General features: G+C 33.9%; 1 protein-coding gene across 1 annotated transcript; it reads right to left on the bottom strand.

Annotated features, from left to right (window-relative positions):
- Nucleotides 1-2,292: 2,292 nt before the first annotated feature.
- Nucleotides 2,293-13,575, bottom strand: LOC115886200 (apoptotic protease-activating factor 1-like). Its single transcript, XM_030905288.1, has 9 exons — nucleotides 13,449-13,575; nucleotides 8,637-9,189; nucleotides 6,211-6,395; nucleotides 5,999-6,122; nucleotides 5,706-5,877; nucleotides 4,012-4,376; nucleotides 3,365-3,548; nucleotides 2,381-2,583; nucleotides 2,293-2,322 (listed from the first exon to the last, which is right to left on the bottom strand). Exons 1-9 carry the CDS (start codon nucleotides 13,559-13,561, stop codon nucleotides 2,293-2,295), a joined length of 1,929 nt encoding a protein of 642 aa, XP_030761148.1. The 5' UTR covers nucleotides 13,562-13,575.
- Between the last annotated feature and the right edge of the window lie 39 nt (nucleotides 13,576-13,614).

Raw genomic sequence — 13,614 nt, 5'->3', positions numbered from 1 at the left:
TTCTGTACTTCGTTCAGTTACGTATTGCTGAGTAGAAATGAAATTTTAGCAAAATGTTTAAATTTGTTGACTAAATTAAAATACCAAACAGCTCTTCATTATACTTTATAGAGCAAATGATTGGCATAGTCTGTAAGGCAAGTTGGCTTTGAATTTGACAGTTCCAGCAGGCTTTTCAAAGTTAATTTTATTAGGTTAGCAACTTGCAGCCATGCTGACACAATGCCGTCTCTAATGAAACAGCCTCGGAGCGAGATTTATGACGTCACGCTAGTAAGATACTACGGATTAATAAATGTTTTGTAGAATACATGGAAAACATAATTATTCCTCGTATTTTTGGTTTGTATTTTTAAAAATGAAGTACAGTTTACATTTAAATATTATTATATAATTAATTTTAGTGTTAAAAGAAATAATAATTTTAAAATATATGGTCATCTTTTGACAAGTTTATATTAGTTTATTAATTGCAGTAAACATTTATGTGGTGTTAGGTTAGGTTGTGGAAGATATTTTATATGTAATTTTGTTGGATTATATTCGACACTATTTTTTTCATATGACCCAACACTGATGAAGGCTATAATGTTAGCCGAAACGTTTTTTAAACCAAAAATAATGAAAAACCAAATGAAAACTTAATCAGCGTTTTCCAGACCTAAATCCCAAAATCAAAAATTTGGAATAATTTTACATATAAAATGACGTCTTTATTTATAGCCATCGCTGACGCCTTTTTTTTTTTTTTTGTATTATTTGCAAAATATAATTTTTCGAACATAAATACCTACTTGCAAAATATACATATAAATTTGTCAATGCAAATAATAATACATCACTATTAGTAGATATTGATTTTTTTTTTTTTTTTTTTTTTTTTTTTTTTTTTCTAAAAATTTAAAATATATTTTTATATTTCACCCATTATCTTAATATTTACCTATTCATTATTGTATATTGTAGAAACATTTGCTGCATTTGTATAGTATGTTTATTTATGAGTATTTATTACTATAAATAGGTGTATATTATTATTCATTAACTGTATATTATGTACATATTTTTATGTAAACTATATCATTTTAAAATACAAACCAAAATACGAGGGAATAATTATGTTTTCCGTGTATTCTACAACATATTTATTAATCCGTATTATCTAACTAGCGTGACGTCATAAATCTCGCTCCGAGGCTGTTCTAATAGAGACGGCATTGATCTATAACAGATATTTTATTTAGATTTAAATGCAAAAGTGGATTTAAATGATGATTTTAGTATCGCCTTGTTGGTCACATTGCGCCAATGTTCAGCTTTCAATCTTGTCGTGTATTAATATGAATTATCCTAGTGTGTCACAGTCGGTATTTTACAGCTATAATATCAGTGTTGTTGAATTTTTGGAAAATTCTCGTTTTGCCTTTTTTTACAGTTTTTTCTTAAATTTGGCACTTCTAAAGCACAAACAGTTCTTTTAAGAACTAAATTTTCAGATTTTTACTGCATTTTTGAAATTGTGGATTGAAAATATGCAGAAGCATTTAAACAGTCAAAACAAAGAGCTTGTAGCATCCCTGATAAACTATTTTTGGGCGAGAGTGGCAATAGGGGTCCTTTATTACCCTTGAATGCAGTCAAAGTAAGATTGATTAGTAAGCTTGTTATGCCACTTTCAAGTTATTTCTACTTATTTCAATTTGTAGCGAGTAGCTGCTGCTAAGCCAGGTCTCATGCACCCGAAATCCGATGACACGACGATCCGACGGGTGCTCCTATTGGTTGAAATGTTGACACCAATTTTTATCCGATATTTTAACTAATTGTCCGACGTCGTATAAAGTTAAATTTTGTTTTAGCGGAAATATCGTGTGTTTTAACCTCACTTTTTTGAAAACATTGGTTTCTAAAATCAAGTTTAGTGGAAAGTGGGCAATTTCGGGATATTTGGCGAGGAAGTTATTTTTAAGTGTTTCTCAATAATACATGGAATAATAAATAATAATGCAATATAAATAAAATAAAAAAAAAAAAAAACTGTCAAATTTCGGAACAAACTTTCGGATATATGTAACAGGCTTTTTTATTTCACACGATAACTTCAAATTTCGGATGTCGTACCATCGGGTTTCGGATGCATGAGACTCCGGCTTTAAAATTATATAGTGAATATATTGTTTGTCACTTTAAATTAAGATTCGTCCTTAAAGGCATTAGAATTCCCGCCCTCAAATTACGAATGAGGCGTTTTTGAGAGTTTTTTTTTTTAAAAATGGAAAATATTTAAAATTTCTATATATGCAATTCTGTGGCTAAAGTGTTCTGAGGAAAAACATAATATTTTCACTAACAAATGAAAATAAACATTTATTTCTCTTACCGTAACATTTATTTTATCCGTCTCAGAAATAAGAGAATATCCTCTGTAAACCTGAATCTTATTCTCTGGACTGGAAACCAACGGAAAAAACGGCTGATTGTTTTTCCAGTGAGCCACAAATAGGGGTGTACTGGTGTAGCACAGTTCAGTACTATCCTTATTGGGGTGTATGTAGCACTGTTGCAAAGTTCTCTTGTCCGATCCTATTAGTAGAATGTAGAATGTTTTTTTTTTTTTTTTTTTTTTTTTTTCGAAAATTTTTGCAGAGGAAAAAAATTAGTATAAAAAATACAAGTATGTGTCAGCGAGAGCATTGAATAAGAGTTAAGGCGGCTTTATACGCATCCGTCGTTCCGTCACTCAAATCAGGTTGCAGTATGGTATGTAATTTTCATTACTAGTTAACGGAGAGACATAACAATATACGTTACGCGGACGATACCATTGTGTACGCTGTTTCCCTCGAAGGTCTCCAAAACTGATAAATCGACAAACAAACAAGTTCATGGTAATTAGTAAATATAACATACAACCCGGTCAACTGGTAACCAATACTCGACCAATCTAATATGGTACATCTCAGAGATGGTATCTCAGAGATGAGACCTTAGATTGAAAACCTTAATAACATCAACTTGTAGATCAGAAATAGAAGCAATAAGAATGTAAATATATGTCATATACCGTATGAGCGAAAAGACGAGGTCCAGTTGGCTGGGAAAATGACGATCAATGACATTTCCATAGATTTATATAAAAGACAGCGATTTTCATTTTATAGCCTTCGCTGACGCGCTTTTTTCGATCATGCAGTATTTTAAAATAGACTAAGAATAATAGTATAAATGAATTACTAACATTTAATAAATAAATATCTCTTTAACATCTATAGACAAACAAAGTATATGTAAAAGTAGCACTTACCTTACTTTTTAATCTCATGCAAAGTTTCCTTCTTTGGAACATTCCAAAAATATATTTTACCCTTCTCGGTGCTAAAAATCAGATAATTCAAATCTGAAGTAAGCGCCAGACACAAGCACTGCTCTTCTGGTTCCAAATTGAGGTTATGATCCTGTGGTTTCTTCGTATTGACGTTCCACAGCCTGATATTGTTGTGACTCACCGCTATTATCTCCTGTTTACCAAAGGGAGAAAATGCCTTAACCTTGTAACAAAAGAAACAATAAATAAGTAAATCTGAAAAAATATACATAATACTAAAAATATTGCAAAATCTGGATATATCGCATAAAGCAGAAAAAATATATAAAATACCAAACAGTTGAAATCCATAGACTCAAATAAAAAACGGTAAATATGTCTTGTAAGTGGATAATCTTTTCACGCACCTTACAATTATCAAGAAAAAGATTGCCTTTCCTGCGTGAAACGTTAATCAACAATTACTACGATTACTATGGGAGTTGAGCTAATTTGTCAAACTAAAAATTCGGTACAAAAGCTAATTAATAAAGCTCATAACTATTTCACGTTTTTTAATTTGTAATCTTAATAAGTAAAATGTTTTTTAATATTTCCCTAAATTATAGATATAAAAATCTTGATGATGAAAACGAGATGTTAGTTAGAATAGTTCCCCCGTGAGTAGAACCGTAATGATTACTTACCTTGTACTTGTTGTATAAAGCTGATGAGTACTCAGCTTCAATCTTGTTGTTCTTGGTTGTGAATTTGTATATATTGATCAGATCATCATAACTGAAAATGACGTCACGCGATGACAGATGTACGCAAGAAATTTCATAACCTCTGGGTCCGATTGAACACACTTCTTTGCCAGTATCCAAATCCCAGACGACACAGCACCCATTTTTGGAGCCTGTGACTGCGTAAGGAGGTACGGGAAAGGAGGTGGCGAAAGCCGCGGAGACCAAATGGTCGTTTTTTTGAGTTATCTCTTTCTTGGGTTGAATTTCTCCATTATCCGGGCTGAAGAGGTCTTGCCAGTTGCTTTGAGTCGTTTTTGGCGATCCTAACCATTATTTTTGGATATTAAAAAATAATATAGAACTATTGAATAAACAGTATAAGGGGGGAGAGTGTATGAGAGGTGTGCAGTTCATAAACGAACTAGTTCCAATGAACTATTCCGACCCCGGAATGAAAGGAACTAGTTCCTGGTTTCTCAAAGAACTAGTTCCTCGGGACCTATTCCGGGATCGAGACTGTGACCGATATATAACAAAATATGCGACGGTGACGGATCGGCCAGCGCGCGTAGCCCGATGCTAGGCAGGAGCCCGATGCCAGCCGTATTGCCGTATGTTATCGGATCCGGACCTAAAGGAATTAAATAAAAGACTAGTTTACGTACGGATCGGCCAGCGCGTTTGATGCTAGGCAGGCGTGGGGAGTACCAACCGTTTGTTATCGGATCTGGACCTAGAGGAACTAATTAAAAGACTAGTTCACGGGAATCTATTCAGTCGGCAGATCCGAGATATAATACAAGGCGAGGACAATGGATTCAGCCTTGCCTATTACCACAACCGCAGCCGGCGTAATTACCTAATATTCATCGGATATACGATTTGCTTGTGATTGGTGTCATTTTATATTTTCATTTCCATAACGATTTCGCTGTTTTATTTATAGTCTAAGAGCTAGCAACGTTTTCGAGAGAGAAATTTAAGAAAGCTTGTTCTTTAATATATATTTTGCTATGCTCTCCTGAACAGAGTGCGGACTGTCTGGCTGCCAGTAGACGTTGCATTCACTACTGCGCATCCCCATATCTGTATTCAACATCTGCCCACTACTATGCATCGCAAATTCGCCCTGTATTTCTGAAACTAAGGAGGCTAGGACAAACCTATGTGTAGCATATTTAGTTTTATAAAAAAGTAGCAAAATAATGTGAAATTCGCATCATTATATGTCTGCTCATAAACGAGAAATCCCATAAAACATACGAAAATGAGATACCCTGTACAGATGTAATGCGCAGTAGTCTACCGGCAACCAGACGGCCCACACTATGGTCAGGAGAGCGTAGCAAAAGATATATTAAAGAACCAGCTTTCTTAAAATTCTCGTTTTTCCGACGTTGCTAGCTCTTGTACTATTATATTTTTATAAAGGTTAGATTAAATATGTCAAAAAAGTGTCAAAACGTCCGTTATCGTAGATCTTTCTCCGTTGACGGGCTGGAGTAAAAAATTTACGGATAAAAGTGGCGCGAAAACGCTATGACCAATCAGAGCGCCGTCGGACCATATCGTATCAACTGATAATGGATGCATAAAAATCAGGCTTTTTGCATAGTTTAGTTGAAAGTTAGTAATAAAAAAATTATATTTACCTATGGATTCTATGCTGTTTCTTCTGTCATCAGAAAATTTCCAAAATTTCACCAAACCTTCCGAACCAATTGACAAAAAATGACTTTTATCCGGACTAATAATCAAATTTTTAATGGGTGATGAATGACCAGCAAAACTTGATATTTCTTTCTCATATCTCTCATAAAATAACTAAAATAAAGTAAATTTTATTTTTTAAAGCTATGTCTGAGCCTCAGACAAATAATAAAAAAATAGTCTATCCAAGGAGGATACATTACTTATCCATTAAAATAAGTCCTCCATTCAATACCTTAATTTTTCCACTGGAGAATCCAAGAAGGATATGCTTAACAGAATTGACAAAACAGGCACAGGTTATGTCATCTCGTATGTTGATATTCTGGAACTCGTCTAAATCTTCACTCACCGACCGACTAAAAAAGTAAAATATATTTTGCAAGAAACTTTTTGCAGTAAAAATAACGATGTTAAACTAACAAAATTACAAAATTCAATATTTACATAAACTTGAAGAAAAGTCTGGGAGAAGTCTTGGCATAAGCTACGGCAGTGTCGTAAATACAGGAATCTTTTTTCTCCTGCAAAGCGTATTGTATAATACTGGTTTTAGGAAAGTTATACAGATTGGCACCGTGTTTTCTTATAAATTCTTTGTAATGGTTTAGTTTGGTATCTAAGGCAGCATCCTGAAATAAATATAATTTACATATTGCTAATGAGTCGTGTTATCAATAAACAGATTTAGGTTATAAAGTTTCAAAAAAAGTTTTGCATTATTGTGAAGTCAGACACTTTTCAGAAAACCCTCGTATAGTATGGCAACGGCTAGTGTTGTAATAGATAACGTTCCCGTTTATATTCTTTTAGCAAAGACCTACTATAATATTAGTGAGTTTTTTGTAAAAAATGTTAAATTTTATTAATATGTAGGTATGTATTATTTTTATATTTTTATTGTATCGTTTTCTTATTTTTTGTATTTATTTGTATATACCGGGTGTTCCTCAAAAGTGGCTCACACCTATAACATTTTTATTTTTTGTGATAAAAAAACGAGATTTGGTATGTTAGTATATGACATAAATTAAGATTGATTGACGTATTAAATTGTTTTCGGTCACTTAAATTGTTTTTCGCACCCTCCGTATTTTTTACTTTATTCCATAGAAAATGACACTCTGAATAGAATGACATCTTTTAAGCGGTTAGGACAAGACACTAAAAACATTAGATGATCAAATCTATTTTTCCAAGGCTCCTTGATTAAAAATTAGGTGTTTTAACACAGCCATGGCATTCTAGATTGAAATTTAAAATACAATTTTTTTAAGCGACAATGTCAAAAGTTGGCATATGATATGTCATTCTATTTAGAGTGTCATTTTCTATCAAATAAAGCAAAAAATACCAAGGGTGCCATTTAAAAATTAAAAGTTGTAGTAATTTCAGGTGAAACAAAGAGTGTAGTAGTTTAGGCTTTCGCGGCCATCGTATGAAGAAATATGGTTTTTCGGGTTTTTATTTAATGGAAAATTTACCATGGAAACCGAAGAAAACAACCAACTGGCCTTTCTCGATGTGCTTGTCAAGAGAAATGGAGACCATTTGGATCACACGGTGTATCGAAAACCCACTCATACAGACCGGTACTTGCACAAACTGTCAAATCACCATCCAAGCCAAAAACAGGGGATTATCGGAACACTAGCAAATAGAGCAAGACGCATTTGTGCTAAGGATCACATACAAGAGGAACTAAGTCACTTAAATAAAGCCTTTCTTGCTAATGGGTATAATGAGAAAGAAATAAAGGCGGCGCTAGCACCTAGGCAGAGGAGACTTGACGTCAATGAACAGAATAACACCGTTAATAAGGCCTTCCTTCCATATGTCTCCCAGGTCACCGATAGGATTGGAAAAGTTCTCAGGAAACACAACATCAAAACAATATACAAACCTACCCGGAAAATAAAGGACTGCTTGAGGCCAGCCAAAGATAAAAGGGTACCATTATCCTCTGCAGAGATCTACCGTATACCTTGTTCCTGCGGTAGCGTATACGTTGGAACTACCAAACGGTCAGTAGGAACGAGACTTACGGAACACAAGAGAAGCTGCAGGTTAGGGCAAACAGACAAGTCGGCCGTAGCAGAACATGCTCTAAGAGATGGTGACCACAAAATCCAGTTCGAAGACATCCAAGTCATTGCCACAACATCTGGATATCATCCTCGTCTGGTCAGGGAAGCTGTTGAAATTCACAAACATCCAAATAATTTCAACAGGAAGGAAGAAACTCTCTACCTAAACAGAATTTGGCATCCAGCTATATCTAGGACCAAGGTAGTAGTACAGAGAAGTAGACCAGTTCCAGAAGAACCACCACCGGAACAAGCCACGCCCCTTCCGCCGACGCATAAATACGCGCTACGCCGACGCGGAGGCATCAGTCTAGCGTGAGCAATCGGAGCAAACACACCTCTGAGGATGCTAGCCACTCGTGTTAGCGAAACGTTAGAAAGCAATTCTAACCGACGACGGCCTAAAGACCCGGAAAACCAAATTTCTTCAAACAGAGAGTGACCGAAAACAATTTAATACGTCAATCAATCCTAATTTATGTCATATACTAACATACCAACTCTCGTTTTTTTTTATTTGAAAAAATAAAAAAGTTATAGGAGTAAGCCACTTTTGAGACGCACTCGGTACACCCGGTGTTTCTCAAAAGTGGCTCACGCCTATAACTTTTTTAATTTTTCAGATAAAAAAAACGGATTTTCAGAAGAAAAAAGGAGAAATTGTCCAAAAATATAATTTCAAGTAGTTACCAACACTAGTAACGGCCAAATATAATTTTGGAACACTTCTTATTTTTTAAGTTAAATAAATGAGCGTTTTATATAAGCAGCTCAAAATTTACTTACCTTCCCCGTAATCAAGTCTCTGTATGTCTCCATATCTGTCAAGACGTCATCTTTACCCACAGCCCTGATTTTTGCTTCCAAAAACTCCAAATTAAAATACATTTCAAATTTTGCAAATTCCCGAGCTTCGGACATATGATAACCGATAAAATGAAAACTGTAGTTATCATCAGGCAATTTGGCATAATTCCCATCAATCAGCAAATCATAATTATCAATCAGCCTCTTGTGAATTTCGTGGATATGATCCTTCGTTTCTTCTTTCAGGTATTTCAAATGGATATCGTGCACTCCATAAATAAACCTTTGTTGGTTACTATGATAAAATGGCACAACTAAAGATTTTTGTGCGAATTTGTTCATGGTGTGCATCACGTCGGTTATGGTGGTGTTCCAAAGAATTTTTAGGACTTCTGGAGGTATGTTCACGTCCTGCATGAATATAGCCAGGTCCATATATCGGGATTTTAGCTCTTTCCTACTGAGGAGTTGGTCTACGCATGTCCTGATCTTTTCGCTGGGAATTCTGACGTCGTCATCAAAATCGTTTAACCTAAATTTTAGAGATGCGTAAAAAAATAATACAAGCTACAATATAATCAAAAATATACAGAGTGATCCGAACTGTATTCCGGAAACTTCGGCAGCATATTTTGCAGATAAAAATAAGTAAAAAAGTTCGTATAAATGTATGTCCCAAAAATGCTTAGTTTCGGAGATACAGGGTATAGAAGTTGCATTTTTATTTTGACTTTTTCCAAATAATTTCTGAAGTGACGTCAATATTTGGATGAAAATTGGTGTCTGGGAGTTTTTTGACATGAGAAATTTGATTTTGATGTCAATATGGCTCCCATTTGTAGGGGGCGCCACCTACGTGAGTTTTAACTGTTTTGAAGAGTAATAAATTTTCGTCCGTACCTGTATAAAACTACTGAGTGAAAAAATAATACATCTTCGTGACTTTTTATGTAAAAAAAGTATTTTTGTTAAAAGCTCTACGAGCAACCGTTCTTAAGATATTTAGAATGGAAATAGTCAATACATGCCATTATTGACAAAAAATAAACACTTTGAGTAGATAGTTGACTGAAAAAATAAATTTGAAAATTTTTTATTTTTTTAAATTAATCGTAAGCTTTTCTGCGAAAAAAATATGATAAAACAGTTTCTATTGAACTTTTGACACAAAAACGTTTCAAATTTATGATTTCAGTCTAATAACTATTTAGTCAACATGATTAATTTATGTGAATGCTGACAGGTATTGATAATTTCGATTCCAAATATCTCGAGAACCATTACTCGGAACGATTTTTACCAAGAGACCTTTTCAACGTAAAAAACGTCGTAAATGTATATTCTTTTACTTACTTGTTTTATACAGGTACGGACAAAAAGTTACTACTCTTTAAACCAGTTAAAAAATATGTAGGTGGCGCCCTCTACAAGTAGGAGTCATATTGACATCAAAATCAAATTTCTGCTGTCAAAAAACTCTCAGACACCAATTTTCATCCAAATATTGACGTTACTTCAGAAATTATTTAGAAAAAATCGAAATAAAAATGAAACTTCTACACTCTGTATCTCCGAAACTAACCATTTTAGGACATACATTCATACGAACTTTGTTACTTATTTTAATATGCAGAATATGCTGCCGAACTTTCCGGAATACAGTTCGGACCACCCTGTATATTATTTTAAACGCTTCATTCACGAATCAGTTCAGTCATTGGGGATTTTTGCTTGGAAAAAAGTCCGGAAGTTTTGCAACTTTGCAGGTTTATAGGTTTTGGGTCCCTAACTAAAATCCATAAAATGCACATTTCTAGACTTGCCGCCGGCGCCGCCATCTTGCCAAGATGGCGCCCAAAATCGGTATTTTGTGAATATCTCGAAAACTGCGTTTTTCGCGAAAATTTAAGAAGAGCAAAATTAAAGAGAATAAAATTTCCTATAAAAAAGGTTTTATGAAAATTTTCGCTAAAGTCAACCGTTTAGGCACAAAATCCCTGGAAATTTTACAATTTTGGGTAAAATATGACATAGTGGTATTATGTATAGGTAGTCGATTTTCCGAAATCAAATAAGTTTTAGTTTAGTTTCTTCAATTTTGTCATGAAACAGTGGCGTATCCTTAATTCGCTCATTAATTTATGAATAATTAATTTTAATTATTGAAAATGTGTACTTGTTTCCACACCACCCATGAGGTAAAGTACATGGCGCGTTTATTTATTTTAACGTTGTCTCTCGGGAGGCCTACTCTACTAGGTAAATTAAAAACTTAAACTTATCTGCACAAGCCCGATGGATCTCACTCATTGATGTCAAAGTCGATCGTGTCTGCTGTGCTGGGCTATCAGGGTGGTCTCTCAATACGTACAACTCTTCATCTTCAGCCGCCAGAGGGATATCTACAGGCAAGTCCAACTCCTCTTCATCGGATTGGTGGAGTGACACTTCAGTGACGTTGTCACAGGATTTTCCATTGCAGTATGCACAAATCATAGAACATTTTAATCCTGCTTTTCTGCATCCGCAGGCTTTACCACAGTTGTTGGTTTTGCATTTATAGGATAAAAATGCCAATAGGGATTTTGGAGCTAGATCTTTCAACGTTGTGACTGGAGTAATGCCTGTTTTTGTTTTCTTCCAACCCCATTCTTCGGCATCTTTGGTACAACCAGACCAATGCTGAACCTGGTGGTAAGTTCGCAATGAATGCTGTCCAGCACGACAATTAATTATTCATAAATTATTAATGAGCGAATTAATGATATACCACTATTTCATGACAAAATTGAAGAAACTAAACTAAAACTAGTTTTAGTGACACTAATCGAGATTTGATTTCGGAAAATCGACTATATGTATGTATATCATACTTTACGCAAAATTGTAAAATTTCCAGTGATTTTGTGCCTAAACGGTTGACTTTAGCGAACATTTTCGTATAACCTTTTTTATAGGAAATTTCATTCTCTTTAATTTTTCTCTCTTCAAATTTTTGCGAAAAATGCATAGTTTTCGAGATATTTACAAAATACCGATTTTGGGCGCCATCTTGGCAAGATGGCGGCACCGGCGGCAAGTCTGGAAATGTGCATTTTATGGATTTTAGGTAGGGACCCCAAAACCTAGAAATCTGCAAAGTTTCAAAACTTCCGGACTTTTTTCCAAGCAGACCCCTTTTTTGATCCCCAATGACTGAACTAAATATCTTATCTTTTCAGAAGCGACAGTAAGGAATGCTCGACTCCCAAATCGACGCCGCGTCGACTGAAAGTCTCTGAGCGTAAATGAGGTCTTAAGACCCCCATACACTTCGGATATTTTGCTCCGTTTTAACCGAACTGTTAGAAAGCACCAGAAAATCCAGAATAGAAGAAAATGGTACAATGCTCCGAAAAAATATATAAAGACCTGCTCGCGACACTGACTTGAATAAAATTGTGCGGTTTTGCCAGTTTATGTCCATACACTATCAGGTAGGAACAAATGGGTCGAACCGTATGGTTAAAATATCTATTAATTTATCTATTAAACTAATAAAATTATAACGGGCTATACAAGCGATAGAAAATTTCAGAATCAACTAATAGGCAATACGCCACGCAGTCGACTAATTTCTATGTTAGGATGAGTGTCTGGACAAGCGACTGTGGAATGTTTTTATATAGAGTACAGAGTACCTATTATATATGGCGCCTCGCGTTGGGCGCTAAATATAATAGTTGTATTGTTAAGTATTTTTTCACACATCTATCTATTAAAATAATAAATTATAACGAGTGATACATTTGATAGAACATTCACATACACTGACGATTTTAACTAAACAGTCGTACCCGTTCGGATAAAACCGTGTAAAATAAAAGGAAGTGTATGGGGACCTTTAAACTCATTTTTATACTGAAAAAAATATGTACGATTTTATTATATATTTTACTGATTTTTTGTTAAATACACGGAGAAAAAATATTTCTTTACATAATTTTAATTTTGTTGTGACGTTATAACGCTTTATTTTTTAATACATTTAGTGGTTACAAATTGAAAAAAATATAATTTAAAATACAATTATAAACATACTTATAATAAATAATGAAGGAAATATATAAAAAAGAAGGAAAAAAAATAATCAGCCTAGCCCTCAACAACTCGAAATCGTGTACACTGGTGTATACGGTTACGAGTGGTTTATCCTGATTGTCCTTCTATAACAAATAACACAGAAAATATTAACCAGAGATGGGAATTTAAGCATCTGCCCCTAACATTTTTTTATGTATGAAGTACTAAGATAAAAATAAAATATGTAAAAAATAAAAAGAACTGGCACTTCTCTTCCATCTTAACTTAATACTTAATCACTTCAGCATAAATTCTGATTTTAATACAAAATTAAAAATAAACAATTTTTAATTTTGTAAATGACCAAACAAGGCCAAATGTAGAATAAAAGTTATTATCAAAAACAGTCTTTTTAAAACATCTACTATTTTGAAAGAGTAGTTATTTTTTTCTTTAATAAAATGTTTATTATATGTAAAAATTATTTTTTTACATTAGGGCTTGTTTCATACATTCATAATTATTGATATTAAACAGCAACTAATAAAAATTTACCAAATGGCGGTCACCAAAATTAGAGTAAAAAAATACAAATAAACCCAATTAAAATTTGGTCATTGGTCCAAAATTACCCATGTCTCTTCTGTATAAATCTAGGGAGTTTATTTAGATAAGTTTGTGAGACTATTCTATAATTATATAAATAATTAAAAACTTGTACCAACTAACCTGTAATCTCCCTTTGAAAACATAAATCTAATATACTCCCATATTTGGTCATCGTTCATGCTAAAAACTGTCTTATTTTCTGACAAATAAGAACCAATTAAAGCTATGAGCATGGGATGGCCTTTGCAAGTTCTGAGCAATACGTAACTGAACGAAGCATACTGAT

The sequence above is a fragment of the Sitophilus oryzae genome, unplaced genomic scaffold (assembly GCF_002938485.1).
Source record: "Sitophilus oryzae breed Bouriz unplaced genomic scaffold, Soryzae_2.0 scaffold_471_pilon_pilon, whole genome shotgun sequence".
NCBI classification, from domain to species: domain Eukaryota; kingdom Metazoa; phylum Arthropoda; class Insecta; order Coleoptera; family Curculionidae; genus Sitophilus; species Sitophilus oryzae.
Note: the sequence above shows the minus strand (reverse complement) of the source record. Positions and strands in the feature narration are given on the sequence as shown.